Here is an 11,419-nt window from a genome sequence, read left to right as displayed (position 1 = left end):
AGCCAGAGCGCACAACACAAATTCCCGGCTACCGACTCTGAATCCCTATACAACTTATAAACTATCTGCAGACACCTGTTAGGGAAATTACTGATAATGGGCTGCAGGATCTGAACTCGCTTCACCGTCTGGTTTGGAGCACAGGGACCGCCCAGCTAGAGGAGCACCAGCGCACTGCGCCCACCCCTGGGCGAGGGTGCGGAGGATTTGTTCTCGGTGCAATCCTGCTGGCGCTTTCCCGTGGTACGGCGCGGATCCAGCTCCCCATCTCTGCTCCTACACACACAAAAGAAAACAACTCTCGATTGGAAGTTGTGGAATTTTCTCAGCCCCTACGAGGCGCGCGGATGCTGCAGCCCCGGCCCTCCTCCCGCCAGGTTGAGGTCTCCTTCGCTCGCCAGCCCTGCCAGGGACCGCAGCCCCTCGGCCGCAGCTGGGTCTGTCCGCCCCGCCCCGCCTTTGCCTTCGCCTTTGCCCTCGCCTTTCCCCCGGGCGGATTTGGTGAACTCGGCCTCAAGTCCAGGAGGTCTGTCTTCGCCGGGCCATCTCCCGCGGAACTGGGGAGCAGAGAGCAAAGGGAGAGGTTCGTGGAAGTGGGGGAGGTAGGGTGGTGCGAACCCCCAGAGCATCAAACTTGAAGGAGGCACAGTAGGTGACAGCAGCAGCTGCACGTGGTGGTTGGGGACCCGCGAGGGGGCGCCGCTCTGGGTACGGTCCGGCTGCGCGGGCTCCCAAGCCTGGGAGGCAGCCGAGAGACCCTGGACACTGTTCCTGCTCCCTCGCCACCAAAACTTCTCCTCCAGTTCCTTCACCTGCAGAACCATCGCCCTGTAGCCGCTGCACCTGTTTTCCTGTCTTTAAGGGTGGGGATTGCCCCCTTCCGCACGCCCCCATCTCTGATCCTCCCACCCTCACCCGCCCACCCCGCGAGTGAGTGCGGTGCCCAGGCGCGCGTGGCCGGAGAGGTCGGCTGCAGACCCGGCAGCGCCAGCCGCCCAGCCGCTCCCACTGCTCCAGCTGCCTGACCGCGCAGCGCGGGCTGTCCTGGACCCTAGGAGTGGACGGAACCAGACTTGCCTTGGGGACCTTCCAGGGCCCTCTCTGGGTCTGCTGCCTCATCATCGGACAGACCGGCCGCCCACGTCCTGTTTCTGCGTCTTGGCAGTAAGTGTAATTCCTAACTCTGATTCACCTCCTGGGAACAAGAATATCCCTAGAGGAGCTATCGGTTCCTAAGAAGAGGAACGCGAGGGGGTCCCATGAGCGTATGGACTTTTTCCTCCTCCTTTAGGCGGGAGGTGGAGATTTGGAGGGTGTATGTAATACCATTCCCATTTTCTACTTTCGCTAGATTTTCCCTTTTCTATTGAAGATTATTTACTATTTCCTTGACCCTTCTTTGAGATAGGTTATTATCTTTCCAGAACGGTAAGTTGTTATTGTTCCTGCCTCTTTAAAAATCAAACATTTGTCTAAAGCAGAAGGTCCTATTGGATTCTCCAAAGCTGTTCAAGAAGAGACACATTCATTTAAGCGTTTGCTCATTTTTCATCAGAAAGGCTTACCCACTGGCGGTAGCTTTTGGTGGCAGGGAAAGGAGGCACTAAAACCTTTAAGACTTTTTGCAATAGGTACATATTCAGTGTACCTAAAATTCAGTGACATGAAATGGAGATGTTGTTTCAAAGAAAGGCTTCCCACTGCCTTTGGTAAATATTTTCAACTTTCTACTGATTAGCCAAACAATCATGTCTCGTATGTAGCATTCTTGAAACTTCCCTTCTTCCCTCTCCTCCGCCCCCATCCCTAGAACTAATTAGTGTAGGCAAATGCAGGGCTTTTGATTTCTGAGATTAATTTCTGAGATATTTTTCCCCGGAAAAAATGTTCTGGAAGACATTGTGCTTGATAAGATGTCTAGCTTTACTAAGGCCAAACTGTGACAATACTGTTGCAAAAAGCCCCCACAGATTTAAATATCACCACAAAGCATGAACTGGTCTCTGACACAAATAATTTGAAGTTCCTTGAATCTTGGGTGGTGGGGTGTCAGGGGAAGCCCTGAAACTCTTTTCGTATTCTGCAAAGAAATGTTTTATAACAAAGTTTCTAAGGATTCCCTTATTCAGGAAAATTGTACCAGTGAAAGTTCTCTTTAAATGTCAAATAATGTAAATATCTCATTTTGCCTTATATCAAAGAGAGGTTATTCCTTTGTCTGCTTGCTGTTTCCTTCATGTGCTTTTGATGGCAATTTCCTCTGTGTACCGTTTTCCTCTTCCACTTTCCAGAAGTGCTGTCATGAAATGATGCATTTTCTGCTCTAGGGTAATGCTTTGACCTGGCTGAAGGCCAGTAGCCTGCTTAAGCACAACTAATACTGTCTATATGCTAATAGCTTGTAGATCGATAACCGTTCCGGCAGAGAAGTTGTAAATAAAAGGACTTCAAAATTTATAAAGCAAGACTGAGAAGAAAAAGCAAAGCAAGTCAATAAATCAAGTATACTTCTTCTGCTAGTATCCTTCAATCTCATGCTTCCTCTCAATTCAGTCAGCTACAACCTCCAAACTCCAGCATCTCATGGCTTGTCAGGATTCAGTAACTGTACTCTAAAACCAGTCTCTTTCTTAGTCTAGGGGAAATGGTGTGGCCTTTCAAACATACACTCCAAGATTTGAATGGCTGGTTTCAGTTTTCCCTAATTACTAGGGAATGGAGGCACATGTGAAAGAAGGCTGGGGCTCCTTTGAAGAGTCTATTTGAAATTTATGCAGAGGGAGCTGGAATATATCAGTAGAGCAAACACTTGAGTACATGGAAACTCCTATGTCTCTCTGTATAGTAAGGCTCCTATGGAAGGGGGAGTGGTGAGGATGGAGAGACCAGGAAAGGGGGGAAAGAAAAGAAAAAAAAACGAGAGAAATGGAGAGAGGGAGAGAGAGTTGGAGGACCAGAAACCTTTGAGATAGAAAGTTTTTTTTAATGGGGTATACTGACAATTTAAAAATGTTATAATCAGGAAATAATTTAAGAAGGTCTCAGGACAATTTTTTTTAATAAGTAGTTATCCGATTAATCAGAAAATAAGCATATGGATGTATGTCACAGCAAAGAATCCTACATAGGTAGTTGTCTGCAGTAAAGGAAAGGATCAAAATTGTACTTTCCATTTTGCTGACATCGGTTATTCCATGAAATTGTGCTTTCCTTTAGCTTTATATTTGTTCTGCCAAATTGGAGTACCTGTAATGTACTAGATAGTGTGCTGGGGATTAAACAATGGAGGAAGAAGGTCCAGGTTCTGTCTTCAAAGAGATTGCTGTGGTGGATAAACAAAGCAAAACAGTCGCAAGGTGGCATGTGGTACATGCGGCATTAGAAGTGAGCACAGGGGCTTGGGATAGCTGAAAGGCTTCCCGGTTTAAAACAGGGCGGGCAGAGAGGCATGAGAAAGGCTCAGGTGTTGCTGGAATTGGAAGTAAGACAGAATGACCGAAGTGGACAGCATATTTTGGACTGTTAGGAGAGATGAGGCCAGAGGAATATGCAGGGATGAGTCCAAGAAAAGCTTCGAATACTATACTAAGGAGTTAGGATTTTCTTCTATGGGCCAGTGTTGTCAACCTGTGGCTGCAGATCCTTTGGTGGGAGAGCAAATTAATGAAAGCATATATGCATGTTACTATCAGATTATGGAAAACAGAATCTATTCAAGAATGTAAAAAGGGAGGAATTTAATGCAGATAATTGGTTAAGATGAAAACCAAACAAGGGATGTTGAGAAGACCTAGGGATTAGAGAGAGCAGGGAGTCATTACTGCCTCCAGCTGGATGAACATGGGGAAGAGGTAGTGTGACCAAGGTCCCCAGACCATGGACATCCTCTGGAATCAGAATTGCAACGAGTCTGTCCTGTGGAAACCAGAGCTACAGAACAGCTGCAGATGCACTGGCAAGAGCAGAAAGGGAAGAAGAATATAGTGGCTTCTCCCTTCCTGCTGTCCTCCAACTGCCTGCCAGTGCCTCCCACTGACCGAACCCAGCCAGAATCCCAATGACTTGGAGCCTGAAAATGTAGTTTCCAAGAGTCAGTTCCCCTGCGGTACAGAGCAGAACAGAGCAGGGGAAGGGTGAGGGAAGGAGCTGGGGAGCACACAGGACCAGCCAAGTGTTGTCTGTGGGCTGAATAAATATATGACTGTCCTACCAATGGAGTTAGATGCTATTAATTACAAACACATCCATTTAAAGGTTCGTAAAAACAAATTCATAAACGAAGCACTGAATGAACAGTGACTGCCTTTTGTGACTTGAATATATTTGAAAGGTACTACCACTATGGTGTTGGGCTCTGAATGCTTTGACCGACTGCAAAAAATGAAACTTGCATTAGAAAACGATATATACTGTTTCAAACACTCTGGAGACATTGACGAAAACAATATGATCACATTTGAATTTCAGAAAAAAAAATTAATAGCAGAGTAGGCATTGTCCAGTAAAATGGGAGATCCTTTGAGTAGAGATACTATCCTATTGTCTTCATCCGGCAAAAGCCCTAGTTCAAGACATAGACTTTTAAATTCGTGATGAATGCAGGTTTGAAAACGTATAGGCACCAGGATGGTAAAGCCACCGTGCCATTGAGTAGACACTCGATTATTTCTGTTAGGTGAATGAATTAACTAATAAATAAAAGCAAAAGAGGATGGGAGGTAAGTTAGAAGATGATTAATATGTTAAGAGATTAAGAAGAACGAAACCAATGTTGTAGAAATGACAAGAAAACAACAAGTGGAAGAGATATGTAAAAGACTAGTCTGAGGGTTCTCTTAAATGTGGGGGCTAACAGAGATTTTGAGAAAGCATGAAATAATATATGTTAGTTCAGAAGTTTACGATCATTCAAAAAAGCAACTGTTCCAACCCAAGTGTCCTTAGGCCATTGAGTGGATAAAGAAAATGCAGTATGTATACAGCATGGAATACTACTCAGCCACAAAAAAGAATGAAATGATGTCTTTTGCAGCAAGTTGGATGGAGCTGAAGACCATAATTCTAAGTGAAGTAACTAGGATGGAAAATCAAATACCATAGGTTCTCACTTGTAAGTACGAGCTAAGCTGTGGGTACACAAAGGCATACAGAGTGGCATAATGGACCTTAGAGACTCATAAGGGAGAGGGTGGAAATGGGAGTGAGGGACAAAAAAAAACTACATATTGGGCACAATGTTCACTATTTGGGTGATGGGTGCACTAAAATCTGATTTTACTACTATACAATTCATCCATGCAACCAAAAACCACTTGTACCCCAAAAGCTATTGAAATTAAAATTTTAAAAAGTAACTCTTTTTTTTTTGAGATGGAGTTTCGCTCTTGTTACCCAGGCTGGAATGCAATGGCATGATCTCAGCTCATCACAACCTCCGCCTCCTGAGTTCAGGCAATTCTCCTGCCTCAGCCTCCTGAGTAGCTGGGATTACAGGCACGTGCCACCATGCCCAGCTAATTTTTTGTATTTTTAGTAGAGACGGGGTTTCACCATGTTGACCAGGATAGTCTTGATCTCTTGACCTCGTGATCCACCCGCCTCGGCCTCCCAAAGTGCTGGGATTACAGGCGTGAGCCACCGCGCCCGGCCTAAAAAGTAACTCTTACGTATTTTAATACTCTTAATACTAAGCCGTGTGCCAGAAACAGAATCTTCTTGGTTTATCTCAGATAATTCATAGTCCCAAAGTTCAGCCACCAGACAATAGTCTTAATATGTTCCCCTTTCTTATACAATTTATTGCTGTATATTTATAAATTTAAAACAGTCAAGATATTGAAGGAAACTTTACTTTTTTATCCACCTGAAAATTAATTCAATGAATTTATAGTGATTATAAAATTCATAAAGTTTATAATATTCATCCCACTTAAAATGAAATTAATCCATTTGGTAGCATTCACTTTGAAATTATGTCTTTACTATGAGTATTATACTTTACCATCATAGCATACATTTCAGAGACCTAATTTAATTGATCCATATTTGACAATAGACTTATCAAAGGGTCCATCTTATTCAAATGTTGAATAGAGGGTATTTTGATCCCCAATCAAAATTAAACCAGTCCGTTTGTGAAATTTCTTTGCTTCACCTTTGTGTTTTCCTCATTGCATTTGTTGTTCTTGTTGTTGTTGTTGTTGTTTTGCTTTGTTTTGTTTTCTTTTTAGGTTGTAGACTCTTGTGCTGCTTGCGGGCTAAGTGGAACTGTACTGAAAATGGGTCCAGTAGGTGCAGAGGCTGACGAGAACCAGACAGTGGAAGAAATAAAGGTGGAGCAATATGGGACACAAATCACACCTAGAGGTGAACTGGCCCCTGACCCTGAGCCAGAACTCATAGATAGTACCAAGTTGATTGAGGTACAAGTTGTCCTCATATTGGCCTATTGCTCCATCATCTTGCTTGGGGTAATTGGCAACTCCTTGGTGATCCACGTGGTGATCAAATTCAAGAGCATGCGCACAGTAACCAACTTTTTCATTGCCAATTTGGCCGTGGCAGATCTTTTGGTGAATACTCTGTGTCTACCATTCACTCTTACCTACACCTTAATGGGGGAGTGGAAAATGGGTCCTGTCTTGTGTCACCTGGTGCCCTATGCCCAGGGCCTGGCAGTACAAGTATCCACAATCACCTTGACAGTAATTGCCCTGGATCGGCACAGGTGCATCGTCTACCACCTGGAGAGCAAGATCTCCAAGCGAATCAGCTTCCTGATTATTGGCTTGGCCTGGGGCATCAGTGCCCTGCTGGCAAGTCCCCTGGCCATCTTCCGGGAGTATTCGCTGATTGAGATCATTCCCGACTTTGAGATTGTGGCCTGTACTGAAAAGTGGCCTGGTGAGGAGAAGAGCATCTATGGCACCGTGTACAGTCTGTCTTCCTTGTTGATCCTGTACGTTTTGCCGCTGGGTATCATATCATTTTCCTACACTCGCATTTGGAGTAAACTAAAGAACCATGTCAGTCCTGGAGCTGCGAATGACCACTACCATCAGCGAAGGCAAAAAACCACCAAAATGCTGGTGTGCGTGGTGGTGGTGTTTGCGGTCAGCTGGCTGCCTCTCCATGCCTTCCAGCTTGCCGTTGACATTGACAGCCAGGTCCTGCACCTGAAGGAGTACAAACTCATCTTCACAGTGTTCCACATCATCGCCATGTGCTCCACTTTTGCCAATCCCCTTCTCTATGGCTGGATGAACAGCAATTACAGAAAGGCTTTCCTCTCGGCCTTCCGCTGTGAGCAGCGGTTGGATGCCATTCACTCTGAGGTGTCCGTGACATTCAAGTCTAAAAAGAACCTGGAGGTCAGAAAGAACAGTGGCCCCAATGACTCTTTCACAGAGGCTACCAACGTCTAAGGAAGATAGGGTGTGAAAACGTATGGCTGAATTCTGACCAGAGAGCTATAAATCTGGTTGACGGTGGCTCACAAGTGAAAATTGATTTCCCATTTTAAAAAAGAAGAGGATCTAAATGGAAGCACCTGCTGTTTAATTCCTGGAAAACTGGCTGGGTAGAGCCTGTGTGAAAATGCTTGAATTCAAAGATAAGGAAACAAAGTGGTTTACTTAACAGTTGGTTGGGTAGTAGGTTGAATTATGAGTAAAAGTAGAAAGAAATACTTTTGACTATTTTCCTGGAGGGAAGAAAACTTGAACAAGGAATTAGTATTACCAGCATTGCTAAGAGATGGTGGGTGAATAAGTTGACTTTCAAATCACATTAGGACCTGGATTGGGGATGCTGTGTAGTTCACTGCTCCCTGCTCAGCTGATGAAAACACCACTGAACAGAAATTTCTCCAGGGAGCCACAGGCTCTTCTTCATGGCATTTTGATTTTTTTGTTCATTCTCTAGACAAAATCCATCAGGGAATGCTGCAGGTAAAGGTCACCTACTATATGAATGGTTTCAAGTAAATAAACTGAAATTTGCTATATAATTAATATTTTGGCAGATGATGGGGGAACTCCTCAACACTCAGTGAGCCAATTGTTCTTAACACCAATTGCACATTTGGTGAAAATTTCTTCAACTCTGAATCAAAAGCTGAAATTCTTAGAATTACAAGAAATGCAAACCGTCATTTAATTTCTAATTTCAAGTTACATCTGCTTTATGGAGATACTATTTAGATCACAAGCATAAAACCTGATAATTTTAATCATGGTTAATTATTATACCTTTTTGAACAGGTATAATTTCTGTTATTCCTGTTGGAGCTAAATTTGTCTACACTAAAATTTAAAGCAGATTAGAGAATAATTTTTGTGGCATGTTGTAACATTTCACAGTGTTTATAAGCTATTTTTGCGCAGGTACATAGCTCTGATGTGTTTAGAGAACACTGCAGTGTTATTTTCTTTGAAATTCATCTTCCATGGACCCATACTAAATAAAACAATGCAGTTACATTAAAATCGACCCATCTGGTAAGAGACACTAAAAACATTGTATTCATTTCATCTTGCAAATGTTGTATTTCAACCAATTTTACATAGGTTATTTGTCTTCTTTTCAAAATAATTAGCTATATTTTTGTATAACATGAATATATACATAATAAAATTGTTCCTATAAATTGTAGAATAGATGTTACAGTATTTTTTATTTAATTATTTTATGAATAAAATTGTTATTTCAATAGTACTTGACCAAAGATGCTTAAAAGCCTTCTATGTTCATAAAAAATAACTGAGGTATTAAACTAGTCATATGTCTTTAGATGCTGTTAAAGTTTCATTACAGTCATATCTTTTGTAAATATGACAAAATTTGTGAATATATTTTTAACACAAAAAACTTCAACGTGCATATTATATATAGTTATAATATTAATTGTAGGAACTGGAGAGCTTCACTTTATGGATATATTTAAAATTCGTACTATAGCTTTTATTAAATTCCTTCCACGATATATATAAAAGACTGTTTTTTAAGGGCACTGCACTTCTGGAATACTGAAAAAGAATGAAAACAATATGTTTGATTAGGTGGAAGACTTTAAGAATAGAACAAAAAAATGTATATCTGTAATATATAATTGAAAGACTCATTTTTCTGTTAGACTCAGAAAAATCGTTCAAAAATAAGCTTTTTGTCTTTCAAGTAGCGGTTACTTTGCTTAAGATGCTTGTAGAAAACTATGGTTAAAGATTTACCCTCCCCCTTGGTGAATTCTTACACTATAAGAAATGTATATGCTACTGTGTTACATGTTATAGTAGTAAATTATTAGAATCCAATTAACATGTATTTGATTCAATTCATCATGTAAATTCATTAATAAAATACCCTTTATGTAGTGACTTTATGTTGAAATTTAAAAGTGGGGAAAATTAGAGAAATTGTGTGGAATTTTATATGAGAGTGCTTGCCTAAGAGAAGGCAGTAAGATTAATGCAACTAAAAAAGAAAAATAAAGGTGGCTGTTCCACTGTTAGTCCAGCTCTCTTTCCATTCTGTACCTGAGCCTGAATCAACGGATCCACTCTTATGACTGCAATTACAATATATAATATGAGGATGCTTGAATCTTAATTTTTCAGATAAGACCTTTCTTCTAAACTTCAAATCTCTATCTCTACCAGCCAACAGACCATGTCCACATGGGTGTCTTAACAGCAGATCAAATCCAACATGTCTAAAACAGAACCTGCCATTTCAATGCATACCTCCTCCCAACCCTCATCCACTTTGTCTTTCTGTATTTTCTCTCTCAGTCATGACACTACTATGTACCTATTTCCCAAAAACCTTACATTTTGGAATCACCCTTCACAAGTCTCTTTATCACTTGTATTTAATTAATTCCCACATCTTGTTTTAATTCCTACATGTTTCTTTAATCAACTTACTTTTTTCTATCCCCTTGGTCCAGGCTATGAACCAATGGGTTTTATCCCCAGACTGCTATTATGTCTCATCTGGATTAATACATGGCTTCCTGATTGGTCTCTATATCTTGTTTTATTCTCATCCAATCTGACTTTAACCCACTAGCCATAGTGATTTTTCAAAAATTCAGATTTTATCAAATCACTCTTCTGATGAAAACACTTTAATGTCTCCTTATAATTCTTATAATAAACTCAGCATATTTTTACAACATGAAAGGTTGTTTAGAACCTGACTGTGCCTATGTTTTTTATCTCATATAGATTCTTTTTTTTCACTAATATTTGCTGCTAGATCTTAAGCATCATGAGGGCCAGGAAAGGGATTGCCTTAACCATTGTGGTTTTCACAGGTACTTGCAATTCCTGACACCAAGTTAGTAGTCAATAAATATCCTCCCAGAAAATTGAGTTTATGAAGTGAAGTATATTTATTAAAGCTAAGACTTGAAGATAGATCTGCAAGGTTGTAAACCATAAATGTTTCCAATTTTAACATATGTCTTCTTGGAAAAGAAGGTTTTAGCTACACAAGAGTCCAGTAAAGATGCATATTTGTTCAAAATCAGGTTGGTTTTCTTTTGTTTTATGAAGGCCATTAGATATTTGCATAAATACAATGGGCTATTTACATAGATTTCATTCATGGCTCACTCAAAATTAGCTAGAACTTTGTCACCAGGGAAAAATGGAGGAGGCAATCATGATTCAGATAGCTAGAGAAGCCATTGTAGATACTTCTAGCAGAAAGTTATTTAATTCAAGGAATTAAAATCTTATAAAAACTACTGGAAGAGCTAGGGAAGTTGAAGTTTGGAAAAGTATCCACTAGTATGGAAGAAACCAGGAAGTGCAAATTTGCAAGAAACTGCTATTAATGTGAACAGTGCTAAAGTAGATGATGTACAGGAAAAGTGCAGATTTATTTGTAAAATCGTATCGCCTCCCACTAAGCCCACACTCCTGCCCATCTCTACTATAGATTTATTAATGCCTTTTGCTTCTCTTCTGTTTTCTAAAATTTATATAATTCCAGCCTCGATGGCATGGATCTGGGGAATGTTTTTAGGTTTCAAATCCTTAAGATACAGGGGAGAGCATGGAGGGGAGGATATGGCACTCAGTTGCTATCAGACAGTCTGGCAATCTTAGGGTATAATTTCTAGTTTCAATTTTATCTGCTCCTTAGTACCTGCTTAGGTTCTTCTGAGTTACAGCGATGCAGGTTGACTACATCTTTTCCTTTTCTTTTAATATGGCTCATGTGTCAAAAATACTCTTTAAAACTGTCCCATTAGTACAGGTAGACTGAGGAGTAAAGTATAAGTAAAGTTAATTTTTTCTATAATGGGTTGATTGGAATGGAGGAAGAAAGGATAAATCCTATATAATTATACCAGTATTGGAACAATGATCTAAACACTACAGTAGAATCTATATTCTGAATTAGCTTCCTA

The 11,419-nt window shown here is 40.9% G+C and overlaps 1 protein-coding gene across 1 annotated transcript; it reads left to right on the top strand.

Moving 5' to 3' along the window:
- The first annotated feature begins 4,346 nt into the window (after positions 1-4,346).
- On the top strand, positions 4,347-9,374 carry NPY2R (neuropeptide Y receptor Y2). The gene is made up of 2 exons (XM_012448509.2): positions 4,347-5,110; positions 6,231-9,374. The coding sequence occupies exon 2, from the start codon at positions 6,279-6,281 to the stop codon at positions 7,422-7,424; it is 1,146 nt and encodes a 381-aa protein (XP_012303932.2). The 5' UTR covers positions 4,347-5,110; positions 6,231-6,278; the 3' UTR covers positions 7,425-9,374.
- Positions 9,375-11,419: the final 2,045 nt, after the last annotated feature.

This window comes from Aotus nancymaae, unplaced genomic scaffold, assembly GCF_030222135.1.
Source record: "Aotus nancymaae isolate 86718 unplaced genomic scaffold, 86718_ANA_hifiasm-v0.15.2.pri h1tg000033l, whole genome shotgun sequence".
NCBI classification, from domain to species: domain Eukaryota; kingdom Metazoa; phylum Chordata; class Mammalia; order Primates; family Aotidae; genus Aotus; species Aotus nancymaae.
This window is presented reverse-complemented; position numbering and strand designations above follow the sequence as displayed.